We start from the raw sequence: 24,223 nt of genomic DNA on the forward strand, positions 1-24,223 counted from the left end.
TGAGAACTTGCAGCTTGTCTGTAATGTTAGTTGTATATGCTTGTGCAACTGCTGCTTCTCTTCACTTGAGAGGGAGGAAGGGAGAATATGGCTGTGATAGTGCACTGCCAAATTCAGCTATGACTTCAAGAATAGACTATACAGTTTCTTATGGGGAAGTGTATAAAAACATTTCTTCTACTGATAACCTTTATTCTTGCTCAGGTGGTTCTATCTGCTGTGTTGTGTTGAGCTGTCCTAGCATGTGTCATGAATGGTTTAAGTATAATTTTGAATTTGATTATTGGTTAGACTAGCACATACAATAGTGGTGGTACTTCTGGTACCCAGTGCAGGCCCACAGTTGTAGGATAGCGAAATCTTAAAGTAATGAATTACTTTGTACACTTATTTCTGCTTTTCCCATGTAACAAATGACTGCCCTGATGATAATGTTAAAATAAGCAGTGAGCAGAGAAAGCTGCTACACTTATGAATGTTTTAGTGACCTAATGATGTTGAAAGGCAGCTAGGATAACGTGATACACACTTGAGTTTTTGGTAAAGATTTGCTCTATTCTTCTGTGGTCCAATTTAGGCTTGCTTTTAGGTTTGGAGAAACAGAAACTTTCCCTTAGCTGGCTATTAATCTGTTTTAGAGCTTGAGGGCTAAATCCTCAAAGGGTGATATAGGTATGCAAATTCAATTCAGACTTGGCTGCCAGTGAACTGAATGGTATCAAGTTGGAATCTTATTTTTCTTTCTTTTTTGTTTAGATATTGAAGAAGGATAAAAAGCTCCTCAAAAGTTTGAGAGGTTGAATGTGATCAGCATGAAGAGCTTAAAATCAAGGTTCCGGAAGAGTGACGTAAGTATTTCTGCTCGGTTTGGCTGCTGGTTTCCGTGCTGGAAACAAGTTCTTCACTCCTACCTTGATAAGGTTGTAGGTTAATGAATTACAGAGAAGAAAACCTTTTCCCAAGCAGAAAGGCAACAGCTGAGTACAGTGTGGAGTAGGCTTTTTCTAGTCTGTGTGCAATTCCCTGTTACTCAAACTAATAGTATTTCACTGCCTTGCTCCCCATAACTGAATCATGCACATATGTGCGGGCTCTGCAGAACTTGTGTTACGTTGTGCTGGTGCTCAGACTGAAACTTTGTTCCAGGTATAGGAGTAAGCCTAGTAAGGACTTTACCACCCAATCATATTTATATCTAAGCGTAATGCCACTCTTATCAGTGTGGTGTTTGAACACTTAACAAAATGTCTCCTCAGTCTGCAGCGGGGTTTGTTTGTCAGCAAGAATGCAGGAACCAGCTGTTCAATTAGGGCAGCTGTGGCTCATCAGTTCTGGTGCGACAGGAGAGGTGGGTATGAGGCTTGAGCAGTGAGGATGACAGACATGGATATGGAGGTCCTGCAGGATACTCTTCAGAACTGCATTTAGAGAGACGTTAGGCGGCTCATCATGTATTGCCTCTTCCTAGTAGCCGTGGTATCACTGGAGACCCAACCTTCAACATGTACAGTAAGCATACTTCCCTTGGAGCAGTGGAACTGCTGTAGTGCAGTGCTGTTCTTGCCTGTCTTTTCCTACCACTATTCGTTCCAGCTTTTTGTCATGCATAATGTTAATGTTTATTGATAGTGCAGTGAGCAGTCAGTGAAATAGGTGACTTTGTGTTTGCTTGATTTTCCAGATTTTGTACGGAATTGGTAACAATCTCCATGGTCTGTGAAGAATGTAGTGTTCCATCCTTCATCCCACATTTGTGTAGTGCTTTGAAAGGAGTGATTTGTTGTTGTTTGTCATGGCCAGATTCATGTGGGGTCCTAGAGCAGCCATGTTTGGTGAAGGTGCTTTAGGTTTGAAAATGGAGCTTCTTCACAAGTTTTGGTGTTCAGCAGTAAAATTACACACCGCATTCAGTAGTACAGGCTGTGCTTTGATGTAGAGATGGTATCGTAACACACTGTTAGAGGGATGTCTTTAGCTGGCCTGCAGTGCACTTCAGTTGCTGCGAGGAAGGTAGAGGTGCTGTAGTGGTACAATCTGCAGATGTGCTGGTTACTGCTTAGAAAGTCTTTTGTGCCACAGGTTAGTGTTTGGTGCAGCTGCTGTATTGGCTTACTAGCAGCACCACTGATGGATGCTCTGCTCCTTAAGTTTAACAAGAGCTCTTTCTAAAAAGACTGCCTCTATAAACGAGCTAAATATGTCAACCAACCTTTGGGAGCAGAGGGAAACACCTCAAACTACTTAAGCGACATTTGGCTTTTGCTAGTCACCAGGCTGAATCAGCCAGTGGCACAGTGTCTTGTACCACTTCACAATAAATAAAAATAGTGTCACAATTCTCTGATGTCTCATCTAACTGAATGTGCCATTCAGTTTAGAACTGCTAGAATTTGGTGGTCAGACATGGTTGCTCCTGTTGCAACGAGTAGCAGCAATTGCTATTTTGAGTTCACCTACACCAGGAAAACTTTTTTTAGGCCTCTGCTTGACTGACAAGAACAGTCCCTTGGCTAATATATGAAGGCACTGGTACTGTGGAAGTTAGGTGTGCCTGTCTGTTAGGATGACTTCATTCACACTTTTATGCTAGTTAGGGCTGGGCTGCTGCTCTAGAGCAAAGGCTAAGTGACATGCGTGATGCAACCAGATCTTGCTGTAGCTAGTCCACCCACTGTTATAAATTGCACTGGTTCACTTATTCCTCGCTTATCTGTCCTTGATAAGTTGCCTATGCCTCTCCCTAAAACCAAGTGAACTCTGAAAGTAATTGCTGTTTTGATACTACTGCTGTCTGCTGGCTGGAGACAAAGTTGACCACAAAGGATTTTCCAGATACCTAAAACTTAGATATGCAGTTTTAAGAGCACAGCAGTCTAAATCCGTGACAGTCTGGTTTCCTCTGTTTTGAAGCCAAACCTTAAGGGCATAATTCAAAACAGCCAACAAGAGCTATTCTATATTTTGTGCAAGATAAGCAAGGAGAATTGTCGTTCTCTTTAGTTTCCAGAAGCTGCCCTTAGCTATAATTTGTCAGGAGGAGGAGGAAGAGGAGGTGGTTTTAATTGGAATTAGTCTTATTTGTATCCAGTTTAAAAGATGAGGTGACTGCTTTTGGATTAGTGATAAGGGTAAAGTCAGCAGGGATAGAGGAACTCCTTTTCTCATCCCATCTCCCTTGTGTTCCTTTCTGGAGGAAATCTTTGATGTTTTATTTTGTAGAACTGAAGCTGTCTTGAGGGAGGGAACAGTACCCTTTTCTTTAGCCTCACGGTTAGCATAAAAACATAGGAAAAGAGGGGCGAGTAGGAGTAAGTCTTCAAGGTGTGTTTGAGAAATAGGAATTACACAAACACTTCTCCAGCAGTAAGACTGATAACATAAAACTGTATACTGGAATGAAAACTGTGCAGGAAACTTCACTGATGTATTTGAGCTCTCTAGGCTGTTCCGGAATGGCTGAAAGTGGGCACAGCTGCTGATATTCATGCATATGACTCTGTGTCCCTGCTGCAGGGCTTTGATTTGGAGCTGTAGCTACACCAGTCTTGCAGCTTGCAAGAGAGATGTGCCTGCTCCCTCTTTCATTTCTGCCCTTTTGGTTTTGAGGGTGTCTGACCCTGTAGTGAGCCAGTTCAGGGACATAAAGTGATGGAAAATTAATTTGTGCGGTGAGTTTTAGCTGGTGAACTCCCTGCTCTGTCTCACTGTAGGGTCAGTCCTGAGAGGAATGGTGAAAGTAGGAGGAGCAGCAGGACATCTCTTTCTGCAGCCGTTGCTTGGCTTACCTACATTGTCAAATCCCACCCTGGGATTATTGGCCTAAAAAGCACAGGGGTGGGCATGCCAGCAAAGGAGCTGCAGGAACACACAAGTAAATAAGGCTTCTAATTCTGATATTTAGCAGAATTTATATAGTCCCTTGCTGAGAGATGGGAGCATGACTCTTAGATGGGAGGGTGACTCCTCACTTCATGCTTTTGCTGCTCAGCTCCCCTGTACCTTATGTGATTTGCACTCTGTGTGTGCAAGCAGCTCCATTAACTGGAGAATCTTTTCTCCTTGATGCACTTAATTGCTGTGAAATCCTTCCTTGGGGTGACTGTTGCCATGTGAACGTGGTATTTGGAGTGGAGGAATGAGGTTTATCTCTCTGTCACGAATGAGTATTGTCAAAGTGTGATGTGTAGTTACAGGAGGATGCTTGCAGACTAGGAATCTGTGCACAGGATGCCTAGGTGGGAGCAAATGCTGAGACTGGAAGCTAAGTAGTGGACGAGTGCACTTCAAGAGTCTGTAGACAAAACGAGAAAAATGGCACTTAGTTCTTGACAAAGCAACTAGTCTCTTCTGCCTTGAGAAGCTGTATTTTCTCCACTCTTTCCTTACCTCTTGTTCCTCTCTGTCAAACTTGAAACCTGCTGTTAGTAACACCCAAAAGGATGACTATTTTAATTGTTGCAAGAGACTATTACATGTAACACTTGAAAAAGTTGGTATGGTAGTATGGGGAACTATCACTTCAGAGCTTGAATTTGTTTATAGACTGTCTGTAGTTTATGCACATGACAGAGAATGAATATCTCTGCCCAGTAAGACAGAAGTTCTTCATTGTTTCTGCTTAGAAAAGCAGAGTTTGAAATAATCCAGTTAAAGCAAAACCAATGCTACTGATGTCTTATTAGGCTGCTTATTAATGTTTGGGATTGTTTTCTGTAGTAACTAGTCAGTTTGTGAAGTCAGGACTTCAAAAGCATGTAGATTCTTAAACAGGCAGATGAGAGCAGAGTGGATTTTCAAACGTGTGAAGATATTAAGCCTGTCTAAACATGTATTGTCTGCTTCTTAAACATGACAAGATGCTCATCAACATTTTCAGGCACCTACACACATTTAAATATCTAGCTCTTTGATACTAAGATGTTGTAGGAACCTAAGCGATCTGTTCAGGTAGATTTGTTTTTAACAGTGTTCTTGATTTCTCTAGTAAAGGCATATTGTGTGAAGGCTGTGATGAGTTGGATTGTTTTCACTGACTTAGATCTGTGGGCAAAAGCTGAAAAGTTTTAAGACTGTTTTCTGTGAGTATTAAAGATCAGCTGAAAAACATGTCTTGCAATTTGACAATGGACCAATTTTCTTCCAATTACTAGCTTGTTGACTGGACAAAGCAAAGATTAGAATTGGGATTTGTTTCCAAATATCTTAAATACTGAGTAATTAAAAAAGTAGAGTGTCTTTTAAGATTGAAAATTGACTGTGCAGTTCAGCAGAAAAGGTAGCTATTGTCAGAACGAGAGCCAAGACAGGCTGGGATTTCCCAATCCTAATTGCCAGCTCTAACTTCTGGTATTTCTGGAAATGCCTATTTGTTGTATTATCATATGGGGGTTGAAAAGTTTGCAGTTCTTATGAAAATGTCTGCTTTTTGGCCTGTGGTATAGTCATTGTTCCATAAATCTTAAAATGATGAGGCATTTAGGTATGTTGTAGTACAAAATCTGTCTCGATCTAAACACTATGCTGATTATGGCTTGGCACTTCTTTTTAATGCCCACTGTTCTAAGTAGCAGGCTCCCATTCAACAGTTTTTTAAGTATGAAAAGCTATGTGGGGGTCTGGAACGGAAAGATTACTGGGATGCATTCCATTGAAATCACTGTTTTCCCATGTGCTCTGGACTGAATGTGTGGGAGAATAAAACTTGGGTGGGGCAACTTTAAAAATAATAAAGCAGGATCTCCTTTAAACAGCCCTTGAATTCTTTTATCTGCTGAAAGCTACAATTAGCCTAAAAAGGAGCATAGGATTGTTGAAAATTGCACTATCCACTCTGTGTACATATACTTTACTTCAGGATAATTGTGACAAAAAAAACCCACGTGTAGAGAGTTCACTCTGGCTGCAGAGTGAAATAGCAATGTTGTCCAACCACTTTACCCAATTATTTAGATTATGAACTACTGAAACTTGCTTTTATTTAAGTGTCCTTCTTTTATTTGGTGTTGAATTAAATCAGCCTGAAACGCATTATGATGACTGTAGTTTTTCCTCACTTTACTGCATTCTTCAGTAATAATTTTTGATTCCACTATACAGTGTTTAGGGGAAGACCTCATCTCTGGAATGTATAGATTTTCTTCAACCACCTCTTCTTGGGAAAGGAGGATTTAGCCTTGTCTCCCTCTTGAAAGAAGTGCTGTGGCTCCTGCTTTCTCCTTCCCTTCCTCTGTCAGGTTCTACCTTCCACTCCATTTTCTGCTCCAGAGCAATTTGCCTTCAATTCTGGACAGCATAAGGCTCTGCTCTAGTCAGCTTGCTCTCTCAGGCAAAGCTTAAATGCTTTGTGCAGGAAGAAAGTTAAACATGTTATCAATCCTACAGTATTTAGAGTAAGACCTACTGCCTGTTACTGTGTGAGCCTCTTGCCATCACATAGTGTCTTTTCTTCTTTATTGACAACAGGAATGTGCTCAGAGTACCTCTAAAATTACCTTACTCAGGTCAACTGTAGTTATGGTGCACTTTAGCCCTCTGTGAGTGGCCCAGTATCAGCCTGTAAGTTATGTAGCATCTCTTTTGGAGGTAGCAGGAAAACATAATGGAGAAGGCAAGTATAAAGACGGATAGGTAAGAGTAGGGGAAAGCAGAGGAAAAAAGAAAAGATCTGAAAGGGAGGGGAAAGGAGAGACAGTTGAAGCTGTAGGGTCAGAGTTACTGTTTTGGTAACTGTTCTGTGAGAAGGAATAACTGGGCTCTTGTGGGATGCCTGCTGATTGGATGTCTCTGGGTAGGAAAGTACATATCTTTGACAGAGTGTTTGGGGCTAGATAACTTGCAGGTATTCTGGAAACAACCTGTGGAATCTCCAAATGGTTGGGACAGAAATGAAAGGGTATAGGTTAAATGAGAACTGCCCTCCAACCTGGGTTGGAGTTGGCTTACTTTGAATAAACACATAGTTATTTCCTAAAACGGGATTCTAATCTGGAGTATAGCAGAGAACATCTCGGTTGGGTTCCCAGCCAGTCTTTGTCAGTCTGTAAAAAAGCGTTGTTGTCAGTTAGAAATTCGTGATTCCTTTGTCTGGTGCTAGTCCTGTGTCTGTTAAGTGTGCAGTGTTCATCCACAGGCTGGGTTGATCATGGATAGTTGCAGTCCTAATCAGCCAGTCTTATAGTATATTTGCATAGCCAGTGCCACTTGATTAAACCCTGTGTTTGAAGTCAGAAGAAGCTGAATGAGGGTCAGGTCAAACATGCGTGGCTGACCTCACTCACCCACTTGCAGTTTCTCTGTCCTGTTGGAAGCACATTGCACTCACCTGGGCTTTGTCTTCCATACCTGTGTTTGTCTCAGAGCTACTGCCCTTAGGAAATGGCATGCAGCTCCTGCACTGCTTTCCTTTTGGCTTTCACCTCACCCATGCTTATGCCCCAAATTAGGTGAGGAATAATATCTCCCATTATTATTGGCCCTAGAGTCATATTCTTACCAACACAGAATGACATGGGACTGATTCTTTTGTAAATATAGGCTGACGAAAGGGAAAGGTGTCTCCTTTTCCCACATGCTGCCTGCCTAGACCTGACAACTTTGTTATCCTTGACTTCTTGCTTGCTCACCCATCTAGAGCTGGAGGAAGGGTTGGAGGCTGTGTCAAAGGAAACATTGATTAGTCACTGGTTGGCCACTAACACTGGTCTGCCCTGCCCGCCCAGGCAGTGCCTGGCAAGGTGAACACTTTGCATCTGTGTTCTGACCATGCCAGAATGGCTGGTTTGGCCATCCTCATGTGATCTTTCTTTGAAAGAAATATATGCAAAACATTTGCAAAGATGAAGAGGAACCCACCCATTACAAAATTGTTTTAAATGGAGTTAAACCCTGTGGTGTTACAGGCAGCAATATACAAAATTGTAGTAGATGTGTGCAGAAGAACAACTATGTGAAGCTATCATAGATTTCATAGATTTCATAGATTTCTAGGTTGGAAAAGACCTTAGAGGTCATCCAGTCCAACCGTCCCTAATCCCCATTAAACCATATCCCTAAGTAGTTCATCCACCCTATTCTTAAACACATCCAGGGATGGAGACTCAACCACCTCCCTGGGCAACCTATTCCAGTGGCTGACAACCCTTTCAGAGAAGAAATACTTTCTAACATCCAACCTGAATGTCCCCTGACTAAGCTTATACCCATTTCCTCTTGTTCTGTCACCCATCACTAATGTAAAGAGCCCTTCCCCCACCTCCCCACCATCCCTTCTCAAGTATTTGTAGGCTGTAATCAGGTCTCCCCTCAGCCTCCTCTTCTCCAGGCTAAACAGCCCCAACTCCCTCAGCCGCTCCCCATAAGTTTTATTTTCCAGCCCCTTGACCAGTTTAGTCGCCCTTCTTTGGACTCGCTCCAGGAGCTCAATATCTCTCTTAAAGCGAGGGGCCCAAAACTGGACACAATATTCCAGGTGCGGCCTCACCAGTGCCGAGTACAGGGGCAGGATCACTTCCCTGCTCCTGCTGGTCACACTATTCTTGATACACGCCAGTATCCCATTGGCCTTTTTGGCCACCTGGGCACACTGCTGGCTCATATCAAGCCGGTAGTCAACCAACACCCCCAGGTCCTTCTCCGCCAGGCAGCTCTCCAGCCACTCTTCCCTGAGCCTATAGCGATGCTTGGGGTTTTTACCCCCCAAGTGAAGGACTCTGCACTTGGCCTTATTAAAGCTCATGCCATTGGCCTCAGCCCAACGATCCAGTCTGTTCAAATCCCTCTGAAGGGCCTCCCTACCCTCGAGCAGATCGACACAGCCTCCCAGCTTGGTGTCGTCTGCAAACTTATTGAGGGTACATTCAATCCCCTATCCAGTTAATTGGCAGTTCATTACTAAATCAGATACCAAAATTAAGCGATGTGAAGTGCGGGTGAGTAGGAAGACGAAAGGCAAATTGGCATATACAAACTGGAAACAAAGTTAAATATATTGGTAACAAGAAAGGAATCTTTGTGCAGAAACATATGTATTTTATGTCCCTTTAAACAGAGCACAAAAGTTCAAAGGCCTGACTTTGGAAGAGTCAGAAAAAAGCAATTGTAACTTATTTATTTATTTATCAAGATTTAGATGTAAAGAAAAATAAATTAAAAATATGATAAATGAGCAGTCTGCATGTTCGTACTGTGGTACACTATATCCCCTGTCTTCCTTTTTGGCACTACTGGTGCTTAATCTGATTTAAAAAAAAAAAAAAAATAATTCTGTCCAGCTGTCCAAGTTGTCAGTTAAAACTCATGTAAAGGAGGGGATTTAATGAAGGGTCTAGTCTTTGTGTTTGGAGACTGTTGTCTTGTCTTTTCTAAGGACAAAAACCAATTTGCTGTAAATAGGTGCTGTAGTATTATCTAAAGAATATAACACCTATACATTTTATTTCATTGGAGATTTGAACCTTTTCATCCTATGCTTAAATTTTGGGAACCTGTCAATGGTATGAGCAGACAACAAATGTTAAGAAGTTAAACAAGCTGAAATAGATGTATTATTTGCCTTATTCCAGCAATATTTTCTATACCTATTCTTCAAGAAGCTATTGAGGTTGCATGTAGTCCAGGCAAATGCACAGCATTAGTGACATGTCCAACCCTTTTCTGCTCCTTTGCCACACTTGGATCTCCTTGAGGTTCATGCCGTGGATGTACTTAAGATCCATGAAGCTTAAGCGTAGCGGAGAATGCAGGTGTCAGCAGCCATTCTTCCCAGGAAATACCATGTAGTGTTTAGGGAGAGTTGTGACAGTTGAACTTCCAGCACTTCGTTGAAGGTACTTTTTCTTATTCAAAGGTCAAGTTACTGAAGCACTGTATGGGGCAGGCAGGTGGAAGGAATGATGATGAAGAGGCCTTGATGTATCATAGTTGCATAAGAAGTTGCTCTGTTCTTTTCAGCATAGCAGTGAGGAGATGCTTTCTGTTGGCTGAAGGCAGGTTTGTTCTGCAAGGTGAGGTTGATGTATGATGTTTGGGCTTGACCACTTTGTGTTAGCTACAGTGATTAAGGAAGTATTTAAAAACTGCATACAGAAAAACACAAAGCTGGGATGAATAGAAGGCTGAAAGCTAACAAAGTTTTTGCTAATGAGAAAAAGCTGTAATACCACAGTGTCTGTGTCGTACTGTTAGGACAGTTTGTATGTATGCTACAGCTTAGTGGTACAAGTGTTTCACGAACAACTGCTCAAGTTTTTTTTAACAGATGATCCTACTTTAATGAACTTCTGAAATATTACAGACCTTTAAAAATGTATCACTGTATTGGGAATTGATGCAAGGCTAAGAATTTATAATCATTCATACTTGATGGTAATTTGGTTGTGTAAATAGTCAAAACCCATCTGACAAGGCTCTGAGCAACTTACTATAGTTGACCTTCCTTTGAGGAGGGGAGACGGACTAGACTATCTTCCAAACTTGACCATTCTGTGATTCTGTAAAGGTTAATATCCTGAAACACTTCATGTAGGAAGCTTGCAGTCATGTTCAAAGATGCAAGGTGTTGAAAAAAAAAATTAGAGGTACCTTATTCTAGGCTCTTAGCTGCCTGAAAAAACCTTGAGGCTTAGCCCACGGAAAAGTTATAATGTGCTTGGCCATACATTAGTAGTAGAGCTGCCTGGACTTGTGTGCTTGTTGTGACATGTGAAAAGCTATTTAATGAGCTATTTTTCTTACTTTTAGACCTAAACTATCTAGAAGTAACTGCAGCCTTAAGCTTTTAAAAATACCGTTAACTTTGTGCCAGTGAAAGCCATCGAGGTGGAATGTGTTTTAACTACATCTGCAGGATGTCTTCATCTCTTGGACTTGCAGCTTGTATTCACATGTATTCTTACCACAGTTACTCTTCTCTTCCTGTATTTTGCTTGTTGCATGGGCTTCATACTTTACCTTGAAGTATTTTGAGGTAGGAACCTCTTTCATGCTGTTCTGGTGTAACACCTAACACTAATGCTACTTTATACTGTTTGGATTTTGAGAGGTGACATAATACAACTAGCAAAACATAACCTGAAACTCAAGCTAAATTTACTGCTCTATAGCTCTCTAGGGACTTAGTCTCATTCCCCAGATATGCTGCATATGCATATTTCAGATGAAATATAGAGTTAACTGTCCAAAACACTTGCATTGACTTGACCACGATGATCGAAGCAAAGGTGTTTTAATAACTTTGCAAATCATGTGGTTCTAATGCATGTGTGTGTGTCTGACATACCTATTCTGCTCTGTTCACAGGTGCATACCTCTTTTCTTTCATCTTTGCTTCTTTGCATGGTGGAAACCTCTTTGGAATCTTGTAAACTTGAGTAACCTGTCTGCTTATCCAGAATCTGAAACAGTGCCCTTTGAAGTCAGAAGAAAGACTTCAGTCTACTTGACTGGGCTTTGAATCAAGAACCAAAATCAAAATGCTGGCTCCATGGAAGCATATGGTGGGGCTCCAGTGAGGCATGGATTTCCTCTGAATCTAACATAGAAATATACCTGACTGTAGAGGATGCTCATATTGACAGGTTATCCAACAGTGGCTGCTTTTTAGGGTCTAGAGTGTGTTGGGTTTTTATTGTGGTTGTTTTTCCCCTTTTTTTGCTCTGTGGGGTGATTGCTTATGATGTGATTCTGTTCAATAGGAATAAATGGCAACCCCTCAGTGACCTTGCCTTTTTGACATACATCTCAGATGTATAATTTATAGCTGTATAGGAAGTCCAAGTGAAGTGCACCACCTGAGATGTGACTGAACTTGTGGATCTTCCAGGAAGTAAGCAAAAGCATGAGCTTATGGAGTGTTAGTCAGTGCACTGCTTGTGAGCAATTTTATTGCACAGTCCAGTTGCAGACGGGTTGCTGCATTCTGGAAGCAGAGGAAGCAGCATCATGCACAAGCTCTTTATTAATCATTAAGACAAGCTATGTCATAAGTCAGTGAGGAGAAGCTAGTGCACTGTCAAAGTCACGTCTTGAGTTGTTTTGCCTTTGTTGCTTCTTGTCAACAAGCACAAAATGAGGAAAGACATTGTGTAGTAATGCAATCAGATCTGGAATTATAAATCTGTATACAACACTTAGTGGGAGGTGAGGGGATTTGGTTGAAGACAGTGATTTGTGAATACAGGTGTAGAAGCTGTTTTATCTGCAAATGTGTACTTGATTTGGAGGTTAACTCTTAAAAGCCTTTGTAATGTCACAGAATCATAGAAAGGTTTGGGTTGGAAGGGACCTTTAAAGGTCATCTAGTCCAACCCCCCTGCAATGAGCAGGGACATGTTCAGCTAGAGTAGGTTGCTCAGAGCTGTCCAACTGTCAGCCCTGACCTTGAATGATTCCGGAGATGAGGCATCTGCCATCACTCTGGACAACCTGTTTCAGTGTTCACCACCCTCATCATAAAAGATTTTTTCCTTATATCTAGTCTAAATCTACGCTCGTTTAGTTTAAAACCATTACCCTTTGTCCTATCACAACAGACTCTGCTTAAAAGTTTGTCCCCATCTTTCTTATAAGCCTTCTTTAAGTACTAAAAGGTTGCAATAAGGTCTCCTCAGAGCCTTCTCTTCTCCAGGCTGAACAATCCCAACTGTCTCAGCCCGTCCTTATTGGAGAGGTGTTCCAACCCTCTGACCATTTTTATGTCCCTCCTCTGGAATTACTCCAACAGGTCAGTGTCTTTCCTATGCTGAGGACTCCAGAGCTGGACACAGTACTCCAGGCGGGATCTTGCCAAAACAGAGTAGAGGAGTAGAATCACCTCTCTTGACCTGCTGGCCACACTTCTTTTGGTGCAGCCCAGGGTATGGTTGGCCATCTAGGCTGTAAGCAGACACATTGCTGAGTCATGTCTAGCTTTTCATCCACCAATATCGTCAAGTCCTTTTTGGCAAGGCTGCTCTCAATCCCTTCATCCTCCAGCCTGTATTGATACTGAGGGTTGCCCTGACCCATGTGCAGGACCTTTCACCTGGCCTTGTTCAACCTCATGAGGTTCACATGGGCCCACTTCTCGAGCTTGTCCAGCTCCCTCTGGATGACATCCTGTCCTTCAGGTGTGTCAGTTGCACCCCTCAGCTTGGTGTTGTCTGCAAACTTGCTGAGGGTGCACTTGATCCCACTGTCTATGTCACTAATGAAGGTATTAAACAGTACAGGAGGAACAAGCAAGAGGAGTCAGAAGTGTGTGCGCACCTGCAGAAATATGATCTTATTGGCATCGCGGAGATGTGGTGGGATGCATCCTATGACTGGAGTGTCAGAATGGAAGAATTCAGGCTGTTTAGGAAGGACAGGCAGGGGAGAAGAGGAGGAGGGGTTGCCCTCTATGTCAAAGACCAGCTGGAGTGCATGGAGCTGCACCTGGGCATGAACGAGGAGCCAACTGAGAGCTTATGGGTCAGGATTAAAGGCAATGCAGAGACAGGGGACATAGTAGTGGGGTTCTGCTACAGATCACCTGACCAGGAAGACTGAGTGGATGAGGCCCTCTACAGACAGATAGGAACAGCCTCACATTCATGAGCCCTGGTCCTCATGGGGGACTTCAACCACCCCAATATCTGTTGGAGGGACAACACAGCACGGCACAGGCAATCTAGGAGGTTCCTAGAATGCATTGATGATAACTTCCTTCTCCAAGTGATAGAGGAGCCAACAAGGAGAGGTGCTTTGCTCGACCTTGTTCTTACCAACAAGGAGGGGCTGGTGGGGAATGTGACGCTCAAGGGCACCTTGGCTGCAGTGACCATGAAATGGTGGTGTTCAAGATTCTTAGGGAAGCAAGGAGAGTGCTCAGCAAGCTCACTACCCTGGATTTCAGGAGAGCAGACTTCAGCCTCTTCAGGGATCTCCTTGGTAGAGTACAGTGGGGTGAAGCCCTGAAGGGAAGAGAGGCCCAGGAAAGCTGGATGATATTCAAGGATCACCTCCACTCAGCCTCGAAGTGATGCATTCCAACAAAGAGGAAGTCAGGCAGGAACACCAGGAGGCCTGTATGGATGAACAAGGAGTGCCTGGACCAACTCAGACACAAAAAGGAGGCCTACAGAGGGTGGAAGCAAGGACAGGCAGCCTGGGAAGAATAAAGAGAAATTGTCCAAGCAACCAGAGATCAGGTTAGGAAAGTTAAAGCCCTGATAAAGTTAAATCTGGCCAGGGACATCAAGGGCAACAGGAAAAACTTCTATAGATATGTCAGTGATAAAAAGAGATCTAGAGAAAATGTAGGCCCTCTCCGGAAGGAAACAGGGGACCTGGCGACCCGGGATATGGAGAAGGCTGAGGTTCTCAATGACTTCTTTGCCTGAGTCTTCACTGGCAAGAGCTCCAGCTGCACAGCCCAAATCACAGAAGGCAAAGGCAGGGACTGGGAGAATGAAGAACCGCCCACTGTAGGAGAAGATCAGGTTCGAGACAATCTAAGGAACCTGAGGGTGCACAAGTCCATGGGACCTGATGAGGTGCATCGGTGGGTCCTGAGGGAACTGGCAGATGAAGTTGCTAAGCCGCTATCCATCATATTTGAGAAGTCATGGCAATCTGGTGAAGTTCCCACTGACTGGAAAAGGGGAAACATAGCCTCCATCTTTAAAAAAGGAAAAAAAGAAGACCCAGGGAACCACAGGCCAGTCAGTGTCACCTCTGTGCCCAGCAAGATCATGGAGCAGATGCTCCTGGCGACTATGCTAAGGCACATGGAAAAATAAGGAGGTGATTGGTGACAGCCAACATGGCTTCACTAAGGGCAAATCCTGCATGACTAATTTGGTGGCCTTCTATGATGAGGTTACAGCATTGATGGATAGGGGAAGAGCAACTGACATTGTCTACCTGGACTTATCCAAAGCATTTGATACTGTCCCACACGACATCCTTATCTCTAAACTGGAGAGACATGGTTTTGATGGAGGCACCGCTCTTGCTGGATAGGGAATTGACTGGATGGTCGCACTCAAAGAGTTGCGGTCAATGGTTCAATTCACCTGGCAATGTCAATGTCCAAGTGGAGACCAGTGATGAGTGGTGTTCCTCAGGGGTCAGTACTGGGGCCGGTGCTATTTAACATCTTTGTTGGTGACATGGACAGCGGGATCGAGTGCACCTTAGCAAGTTTGCAGATGACACCAAGCTGTGTGGTGTTGTGGACGTGCTGGAGGGTAGGGATGCCATCCAGAGGGACCTTGACAGGCTGGAGAGGTGGGCCTGTGAGAACCTCATGAAGTTCAACAAGGCCAAGTGCAAGGTCCTGCATGTGGGTCGGGGCAATCCAGGTACAGGCTGGGCAGAGAATGGGTCGAGAGCAGCCCTGAGGAAAAGGACTTGGGAGTGCTGGTTGATAAGAAGCTTAACATGAGCCGGCAATGTGCGCTTGCAGCCCAGAAAGCCGACCATATCTTGGGCTGCATCCAAAGAAGCGTGGCCAGCAGGTTGAGGAGGTGATTCTGCCCCTTTGCTGTCATGAGACCCCACCTGGAATACTGTGTTCAGCTCTGGAGTCCCCAACACAAGAAGGACATGGAGCTGCTGGAGCAGATCCACAGGAAGGCCACGAAGATGATCCGAGGGCTGGAGCACCTCTGCTATGAAGACAGGCTGAGAGAGTTGGGGTTGTTCAGCCTGGAGAAGAGAAGGCTCTGGGGTGATCTTATCGCAGCCTTCCAGTACTTAAAGGGGGCCTACAGGAAATCTGGAGAGGGACTTTTTCCAAGGGTGTGTAGTGATAGGACAAGGGGCAATGGATTTAAACTGAAAGAGGGCAGATTTAGGTTAGATCTAAGGAAGAAATTTTTCACTCAGAGGGTGGTGAGGCAGTGGAACAGGTTGCCCAGAGACGTTGTGGGTGCCCCATCCCTGGAAGTGTTCAAGGCCAGGTTGGATGAAGCTTTGGGCAACCTGGTGTAGCGGAGTGTTTCCCTGCCCATGGAAGGGGGGTTGGAACTAGATGATCTTTGAGGTCCCTTCCAACCCTAACCATTCTATGATTCTATGATTTCTATGTGTTTATCAGAGGAGGAAGCAAGACATTTTGATTCTTATGGCTGTAGCTAAGGGAACCTGAGCAGCATATCATGTGCTTGTGCCTCATGTAGTTGTTTGAGAAGGACTGCAAGTTCCAGCCGTCTTGGAGTGCGTTAATGGCCTTTGCTGGCACAGTAACAGCATACTTAAGGGTGGGATTTTTGTGGCTTTCTTTTTGCCCACCCAATTACGTTCCTGTCCCACTTCTCTTGGTACAAACAGCCTGTTGATCTCTGCTTCTGCTGGGTTTGTCTGACAGCAATCTCCTGTCGCATGTCGAAGCGATAAGTACAAGCAGCAGTGGGTGTGCACCTTGGAGTTGTGTTGGAATAGGTGTAGCAAACTGGGCTGTGTGTGTGAAGTGTTGCATGGCAGGAAGCTGCCCCAGGCTTTGTGTTGGGCAGCAATTTCTTTCCAGTAGTGAATACCACTTCTTAATGCATATGGTATTTGCTTGTAAAGTTGGAGTTGCTCAGGGTGTTTTGGTTTTGTTATTTGTGGTGCAGGTTCCTTGTTTGCAAGCCAGGTCTCGCTTGGGGTGGATTGGCGTGCTGGTTATTTAGCATGTTGTGCTCCTAAGAGGAAGATTGTATTAGCCATGTGTTCATGAGGACGATCGGCTCAGAGTAATGTCACAGCAAAAAATTACTGAAAATTTCCTGTTGTGGTGCACTTCAGCTGTCTCCGTTTGATCAGATGATGGTAAGATGCACGAGGTCAGATGAAGGCTGGATTTTTTTTTTTTATGTTTGTGAGTAACATTGCTTTCCTTAGAGGATAATTTGAGGGAGCAAATAGTTTATATTTTATTTATATTGCTTGCTAAACTGTGATATGGCAAATGGGACATGGCAAACATAAGCAGCATGTGGGCAAATGGCTATGTGTAAGTTTCTTCAGGCCTCTTGAAGGATGACCACAGTTTCTGTTACATTGAATACGACTTTGGGATAATATACTGTATGTTTTTTTCTCGTTTTTTAAATGTGAGTGCTTGCTCAGTCGTTATGCATTAGGTGTTGAACACCAAACTTGCTTTATTATTTTTTCTTTTAATTTACGCTAGCTGGGAGAACACAGGACTATCCTCTGACCATAGAAGCTTGTTTCCAGGCTCTTCTTATTCATCAGCTCATTGCAGAGTTTTGGGCAAACAAGCACTATGGTTGATGTTTCAGCCTGTAAAATACGCGGTATCTATTTTGTGTAGCTGTGCCATGTTGTTGAAGGGAAGGCACCAAATCCAGTCGGATTTTCTGGTATGAAATGGAAGAAGGTTTAGTAAGTGTTCCTCAGGGACCAGGAAGGGAGGTTTAGTAAGTTAACATGTAGCTGAAATGTACTTGGCATTTTTTAGTGTTTTTCTTCTGGTAGCATAAGAATGTAATTGTTCTGCTAGATGTATTTTTCCCAATCCCTACAAGGGAGTTTCCATGCCTGGAATTTAGATTTATAATCTGCCTTTTTCCCTTCCCCCCTCCTTCCCTTCCCCCAGCCCCAAATGTATCCTGATACTTTCAGATTAAGGTCAAGTCACTTTATGATTTATTCTTGAAATGCTAAGCTGCCTGTTTCCTGCAGTGGTGACTCGAGTTGTGTCTGTCTATAAGCTAACAGAAAAAAGTCTGCTGCCTAGAAATTATACTTAAATATTACTTAATGGCAGATTTCTTCCTTCTCTTCTGTAGTAGCAATTCTTGCGCTCCTTCCCCTCTCCTGGATAACTCTCATAGGTTTAATGACTGCATTCAGGGCAGCATTTTACTTTTCTTAGATTTATGTTTCTGGTTTTGACACTACTAGTTTTTCTATTTTTTCATTGAGCTGTAGATTACCTATATAGTGCTTAGTAGCTTCAGTATTATGGATGTAGGATTGCTTCGGCTCTGTAATTTTGTAATTGTGTTTGTATGTACATTCTTTGACGTAAGAAAAACAAATTAACCATTTTGAAGTAGCTTGTACATGCACTGAAAGTGACTGTAAACAAATTCAGTACTGTCTGATTTAGAGGAATGGGAACGGACACTGTAAATCTCACCATTGTAGTTGACTGAAGCTCCCAGTTGAACAGCGTGAGAACTGCCAAGTTAGTGCAGTAAAGGAAGGAAAGATTAGAAGATTGGAAGAAAGGCTCAGTCCCTGATCTTTCAATGCAAGTTTCTGTAATCTTGTGCAGGGGCTTGTTACCCTACTTTCATGTCTTTAAAATAAGGGAGAAGTGTGTAAGAATATTTATATGGGATAATTGTGGTGGATAAAAAAGTAATTCTGCAATGTTCGAATGCTGTGGAAACATGGGATCTGCATAAATTTTTTGAAGGAGAGACAACCAGCTTCTGCCATGGCCAGTTTAAATTCTGTCTCAGCTCTGTATAGCTTGAGAAGCCTCAGAATGTTCAGACTTTAGTGTGTCTACTGGTTGTTGTTGTAAACTTTGGTCTCTTGAGTTTCCTGCGGTATAAAATCTGTGGGTAGTTAGCTGAGGTGCTGCTGTTGCATGCTGCTGGAGATACGACCTGCCTTCCAGGACACCTGAGTTTGACCCAAATGTGTGTAATTAGACTGCATGAGGTTTGCATGGACGCTGCCATCAGTAGGATTCAGAGGGGCAATTTTAAATATGGAAGCCATGAATGACCCTGCTGGTAGTCTCCCTTAATGATCTTTTCTGAAAAGTAGAGGCCTATGTTCCTGGTGACAAGGTGCTCAGGACCTTGTAAGACCAGATCTATTATGTTTTAATAGCTTAGTTGTTTTCAGTAGGATTGCTCCCAGTTTTCTTCAATGCATTATCACAGTCTGACCTAGAAGATGCCGCCTCCTCCTCTGTTTTCAGCGTGTGTGTGGGATTTTGGATGAATTGTCAGTTTTCACACACAGCTGAAATGCATCTTCTTTTCAAATATGTTTGAGTAATCCGTAGTCATTAAGCAAAATGAGTAGGAAAGAATGTGATCTTGCTATATGCCATGATTGTAATGACCCCTTCTTTGAAATAAATCAGTTGTTTGTCAGAAGACTCATGTCTGCATAAGCACACAGCATTGCTGCAGACAGGAAGTGCCCTAGTCTGTTGACCTTGTCTCCCAGGGAAAATCAAAGCTCTCATTAAATTAAAAAACAAAAAAACCCAAACCCAACAACAAAACAAAAAAAACCCCAACTTGTCTCAGTGGGAGACAAAGGCAATAATATCTATAACCTCTTTTTTTTTTTACGTTTATGAATGTGCAATCTGATATTTAAATAGCATTTAAAACTTTTTTAATGCAGCTGAAAAGAGTGAGGTCAGATGTATTTTCTTAGGGCTATATTACACTCCACAAGGGTGGACAGGAAATGGTTTAAAGGAATGCCAAGAAGCCCCTATTCCCTAACCAATTCCCTTGTCTTCTTTTAACCAGCTTTATTTCACATTGCATGCTTCAGCTGCTGTGAGCATTTCTGGGCTGAGAATAGGGGACGGTTTCAGTGTGTTCTTAAGTTACATCATCCAAGTTCTTTGCCTGAAACTTAAAGAAGAAAACTGACTGGATTTTAAACACATTATATACAGACCAGGTGTGGGGAAACAGATTTTGCCATATGCATCTCTGATCCGCTAGAAGCGGTGGGAGTGCTACCTTATTAATGCTGTAAATGATGACAGTTTAATGTGACAAGAATATTCATCACAATTTCCAATCATTACCAATGTTTTCAGGAATTTACAGTTTGAGTTTATACAGTACAATTCCCATTTATTCACTTTATTCCATGAATTCTAATTTTTCTGTTTCTAGCTAGGTTTTTCTCCAAAGCAGCCTTTTTTTCTTTCTTGAAATCTCCTGCTGCAAAAGGAAGTAAGTCTAGAAAATTTAAAAGAACACCTTAAATATTGCCAAATCTATGCTCTTGCAAACTATTAAAAAAAGAACAAAAAAAAACCCCAAACCCAGGTTTCTTTGAAGTGTTTCTGTACAGTAAGCTCACTGAAATATTTAAGACTATGTTTATATCTCCTTGCTGGTTTTGCTTGTCACCTTGAATATCCAGTTAAGAAACACAAAGGAACATCTCCTCGTAGAAAAGGTAACTTGGAAGTAGATATTCCGAAGAGCTGCAGGGGGAATAGCTTGCTTTCTGGAGGTGCAGTGGCCTGTACACAGCATGATCTTGGACTTCCTGTTATTCATTGCTGAGGCGAGTCCCTTCCTCTATGGGGAAGGTTACTTGTTAGAGCAAGTCACCTCCGTCTGAGGCTTTGGACAGGTTTCATGAACACTATCTTAACACCTGGCCTCTGGTCTATAAGCTCATAAACCTTTTCATAACCAGTGCGGCTGTTAATAGTGGTGTATGTCATGGTTGTACCTATTGGCTGGTCAATAGGGCAAATCTTGCAAATACTCGCTATGTTTGCTGGAGTGCTGCCACACTGAACATGCAAGGCTAAACCAGAAACGTACTGAATTCCTTCACAGAGTGTGTGATGTTAGTTTTTTTTATAGTCTTGTCTCTTCATGAGTCATTTCAAACGCATACACATTAGGGTAAGTTCCAAAACTACCCTCTGCTTATCTTAAAATATCTTTAGGTAGTCACATTAAACATTGTATTGTGCTCTTTCAAATTTGGTTATCAACCCAAGATGTCTAACGTATGACAAAACTAGATAAGCTGACTAGTAGCGTTGTTACACATTCAGGAGTGTAAACTTACTAATGTTTGGCTCCTGTCTTATTCAGAAGACACAGTTGTAACTTCTGTAGCTTTTGGACACAATGATTTGCCTTTCCAGAGTTCACCAGCTTTGCTGACCGCCTAGCTTAGATGATCTCTTATAACAGTGTTTACAGAAGTCAGAAATATTTGCACAACAGTAATTATTAAAGAGGCCCAGGAACTCTGGTTATGAAATCCAACACCTGCAACAATAATTAACACTGAATGGTTGGGTGGAAGGCATGGAATATGCTGAGAATCTACAATTAGGACTGAGTGCCTGCGACATGACATCAAAGACTTGGTTGTTGAATACCGTATCTCATTAGGTATATGGGCAGGACCTCATAATGGAATTAGAGGGTCATCTTCTGTCTTTGACACTCGTAATTCTCGATGCAATGAATCCTTATCAAACTTGTGATCTGTTGCAGCTTTGTGTTGTAAGGGGAGACTCAAAATCACAGAACTTCTGATGTTAAACTACTCTCTCTCCCTGCATTTCTCTTCAGTTTTCTGTTTGTTCCTGGACTGTTTTGGTAGGGGAAAAGACTAAGAGAGGAAAGAGCCCATCATTTTCCTTCTACTTCAGGACTGCCCTGGCAAAGTCAGCTTGAGACCTTAGCTGGATCTTTAACACTGCTTGCCTCCTGCAGAGGTGGGGAGGCCACTTTGGTCTCTTTTTGTGGGAAAAGGGTTGGGACGTTTGAGATCATCTACCACTGCTGAGCCCTGGAGAAAAGTTCTTGGTTTGAAGCAAAACAAAACAAACTAAAAAAACCCCAAACAACAAAGGAAAAGGAAATATGTCTGTTGACATGAAGTCTGAGTTTTGTTTGAAATAGAAAAATAGGAGCTTGCACTGACATGAATCATTATCCATGTTCTGTTCCTTGTTTTCTCTTTAGCTGATAGTGGGTGGAGTTCTGAAGTATTTCAAGCTAAACTAACTTCAGAAGACACTAACTTGGGAGAGAGTTACCATCAGCCTGGGCCTCCATTGTCCTACTGAAGCTTTGAGGATGTTTTTGGCATTTCTTCATGTGGCTTTTTCACACTGCCCTTGAGGCATTGTGCTTACCAATAGATCTTAGTCGTTGTTACTGCTGTAATGAAAAGCATCATTGCTAAGCTGTGCTTTCTTCTCTCTTTCCATATCCCTGTGCTGTTCCCCACAAGCTTATTATGTATCTGTACCACAGAAAGCCAGTACTAGTCCAGGATCTTGCTATGCTTAGTGCTGTTATTTTTATTCATTCTTCTTTCCTTTGCATTTTGAGAGGTTCTTCTCTTATAAAGTTTCATTCTAAAATGAAAGCCACATTTCTCTCTCGTAAAATACTGAATACAGTTGATCATACCTAAAAGAGACATAGTGCTTGTTTGTGGAGCAGCAGGTAAACATGATTTGTGCTATGCAGACTTGCTGAGCATTAATAAATTCCAATCACCCAAGCTGATGAAAGACACACATTATCTGTTTCTGGCAAGAATTATATTGCATCTAATTAGGCCCAACTTCAGAACATAGCATTTCATGAGCAAAGTTAATTACAATGTTCTTAGTCTTTGTTACAAGAAAGCCTAGTGGTGGGGAAAATCAGTTGACGTTAATTTGTGTTCTCTTGCTTAATGCTTAACTGTCTCAGCCTTTTAGTGTGTAAGCTTGCCAGGCCTGCCATGCACTGCAGTTGCTGGGGAGAATATAATTTTAGCTTATGAGAATGACAGGGAGAAAATGTTATTTCCAGTAGTGGAAAGCAGTGTGGTTAATTCTGCAGCGTTCATGCTGTTCCCCATCTTCAGTGACTCAAGAGAGAGTGTTTTTAAGGGAGTTAATCGACTGATTTTTTTTTTTTTTTTGTAGGCAAGATGATGGGGTGGAGTTGCTGTGGTTGGTGTTTAAAGTCCCAAACACATTCCTTTTGCCATCTCCTTTACCTTCCTCCTTGATCTCCCAATTTAAACCTTCTTTCCTAGCAAAGATTCTATCTGATTTATGTTGTAAATATGACTACATATTCTGTAAAAGTTGTAAGGAAATAAAATGACTCTTTTAAGAAACATCATATGAGCATTTTGCAATGTTTTTTGAGAATGGGCAGAGGAAGTCTTAGTATTCTTAAATTTCACAAGGTCCTTTACGAGCAGCAGAACTAGCAAAGCCTGCCCTCCTGCATGGTTGTTTTGTACTCCTTCTCCACCTTATCACGGTACCTGTGTTTTTTCCACTCTGACCTTCAGTGTCTGCCCTTTCTGCTCTTTCTCTGACATATGTAGAGGCAACTCTCTCCCTTGTCCTCCATGTGCCAGCTGGGCCTCAGGCAATGTCTGCTGGGGCTGTTCCAAATTGCTAGAGCAGGTAGTGCAGTTAACTCTTTGCCATTTGACAGATCAAACAAAACAGCTAAGCTCGTGCTGCAGCCTTTGGTAGAAGCACTGTATTATTCTTGTCTACATAATTGCTGTTTTTCGTGAAACTTGCATAAGCTTATTTATCTTGGAGACTGCTTCCTAGCTTTCAGTAATCCTGGAGTAGGTGTACGGGTGTAGAATGATTGTATAAACCTCGTGGTGGGAGAGGAGGAAAGGAACTGATACCAAATTAAAAGTTGTTTCAAAAGAAATAATTCTGGAACAAGAACAGGACCCTCAAACCTGTATTGCTGAGTTTGCTAAAACTAGCCTTACCAAGGGCTCTAGGTTTCTCTGGCACTTGGTCACAGATACCAGCAGTGCTAACAGAAGGTTGCCAGCTGGGACCAGTTTTTAAAGCTGACAATTTGTATTCAAGAATAGGGATGTGGTTTCTGCTTATGCTAAATAAACTTGTTAGGAGATCCGATTCCGCTCTGTAAAATGTATGTAGCTCTAAAAGTAATGTTGCATTAGCTACTTAACATGGCTGCTCTGGAGACTGTATTTTTTTCGGCAAGCATCTGGCTGCACTTGCAATTTGAGAACCATTAAGGGTAGGTTGTTTTATCTAGTGCTTTATGCAATGGCACTTTCAACCATTACTGGGGCCCAGAAATGTTAGGGGCAAATTTGAACTCTGACATACATCTAACTGCACAGTTTCTTGTAAAATAAATAGATCTCAAACTTTTGCTACATTACAGTATTCCTACATTCCAGTATTTCCTACCTAACATCATGCATGTTATGTTGATGGGTGTAACCTCTGCCCAAAGAGTACAGTCATGTTCTGTCATTGTCACTGTTTTGAGAACTTTAATGGTACATCTTGCATTCTGTTTCTTGCCACTCTTACACCCGTTGATGCAAACAAGAAATGGAAGAGTTAAATAGGGTATTTTTTCATTATCATAGTCCTGCTTCATTGTATGATGTGAATGTTCCTGCTTCACCCTACAGAGATAGAGATTATTGAGTTTTACATCTGAAGACGCGAGTGTCTCATATGCATCAGTCTGGGCAGCTTTCA

General features: G+C 42.4%; 1 protein-coding gene across 2 annotated transcripts in view; it reads left to right on the forward strand.

The window, feature by feature from the left end:
* Window positions 1–778: 778 nt before the first annotated feature.
* The window catches only part of RAI14 (retinoic acid induced 14), an 80,295-nt gene continuing 56,850 nt past the window's right edge, over window positions 779–24,223 (forward strand). For both annotated transcript variants that reach the window (XM_086628689.1, XM_086628690.1), the window contains exon 1: window positions 779–848. In XM_086628689.1, the coding sequence (XP_086484815.1) occupies window positions 813–848 (36 nt within the window). In that variant the 5' untranslated portion in view covers window positions 779–812. The remainder of the gene's footprint in view (window positions 849–24,223) is intronic.

This window comes from Tauraco erythrolophus, chromosome Z (assembly GCF_009769465.1).
Source record: "Tauraco erythrolophus isolate bTauEry1 chromosome Z, bTauEry1.pri, whole genome shotgun sequence".
NCBI classification, from domain to species: Eukaryota; Metazoa; Chordata; class Aves; order Musophagiformes; family Musophagidae; genus Tauraco; species Tauraco erythrolophus.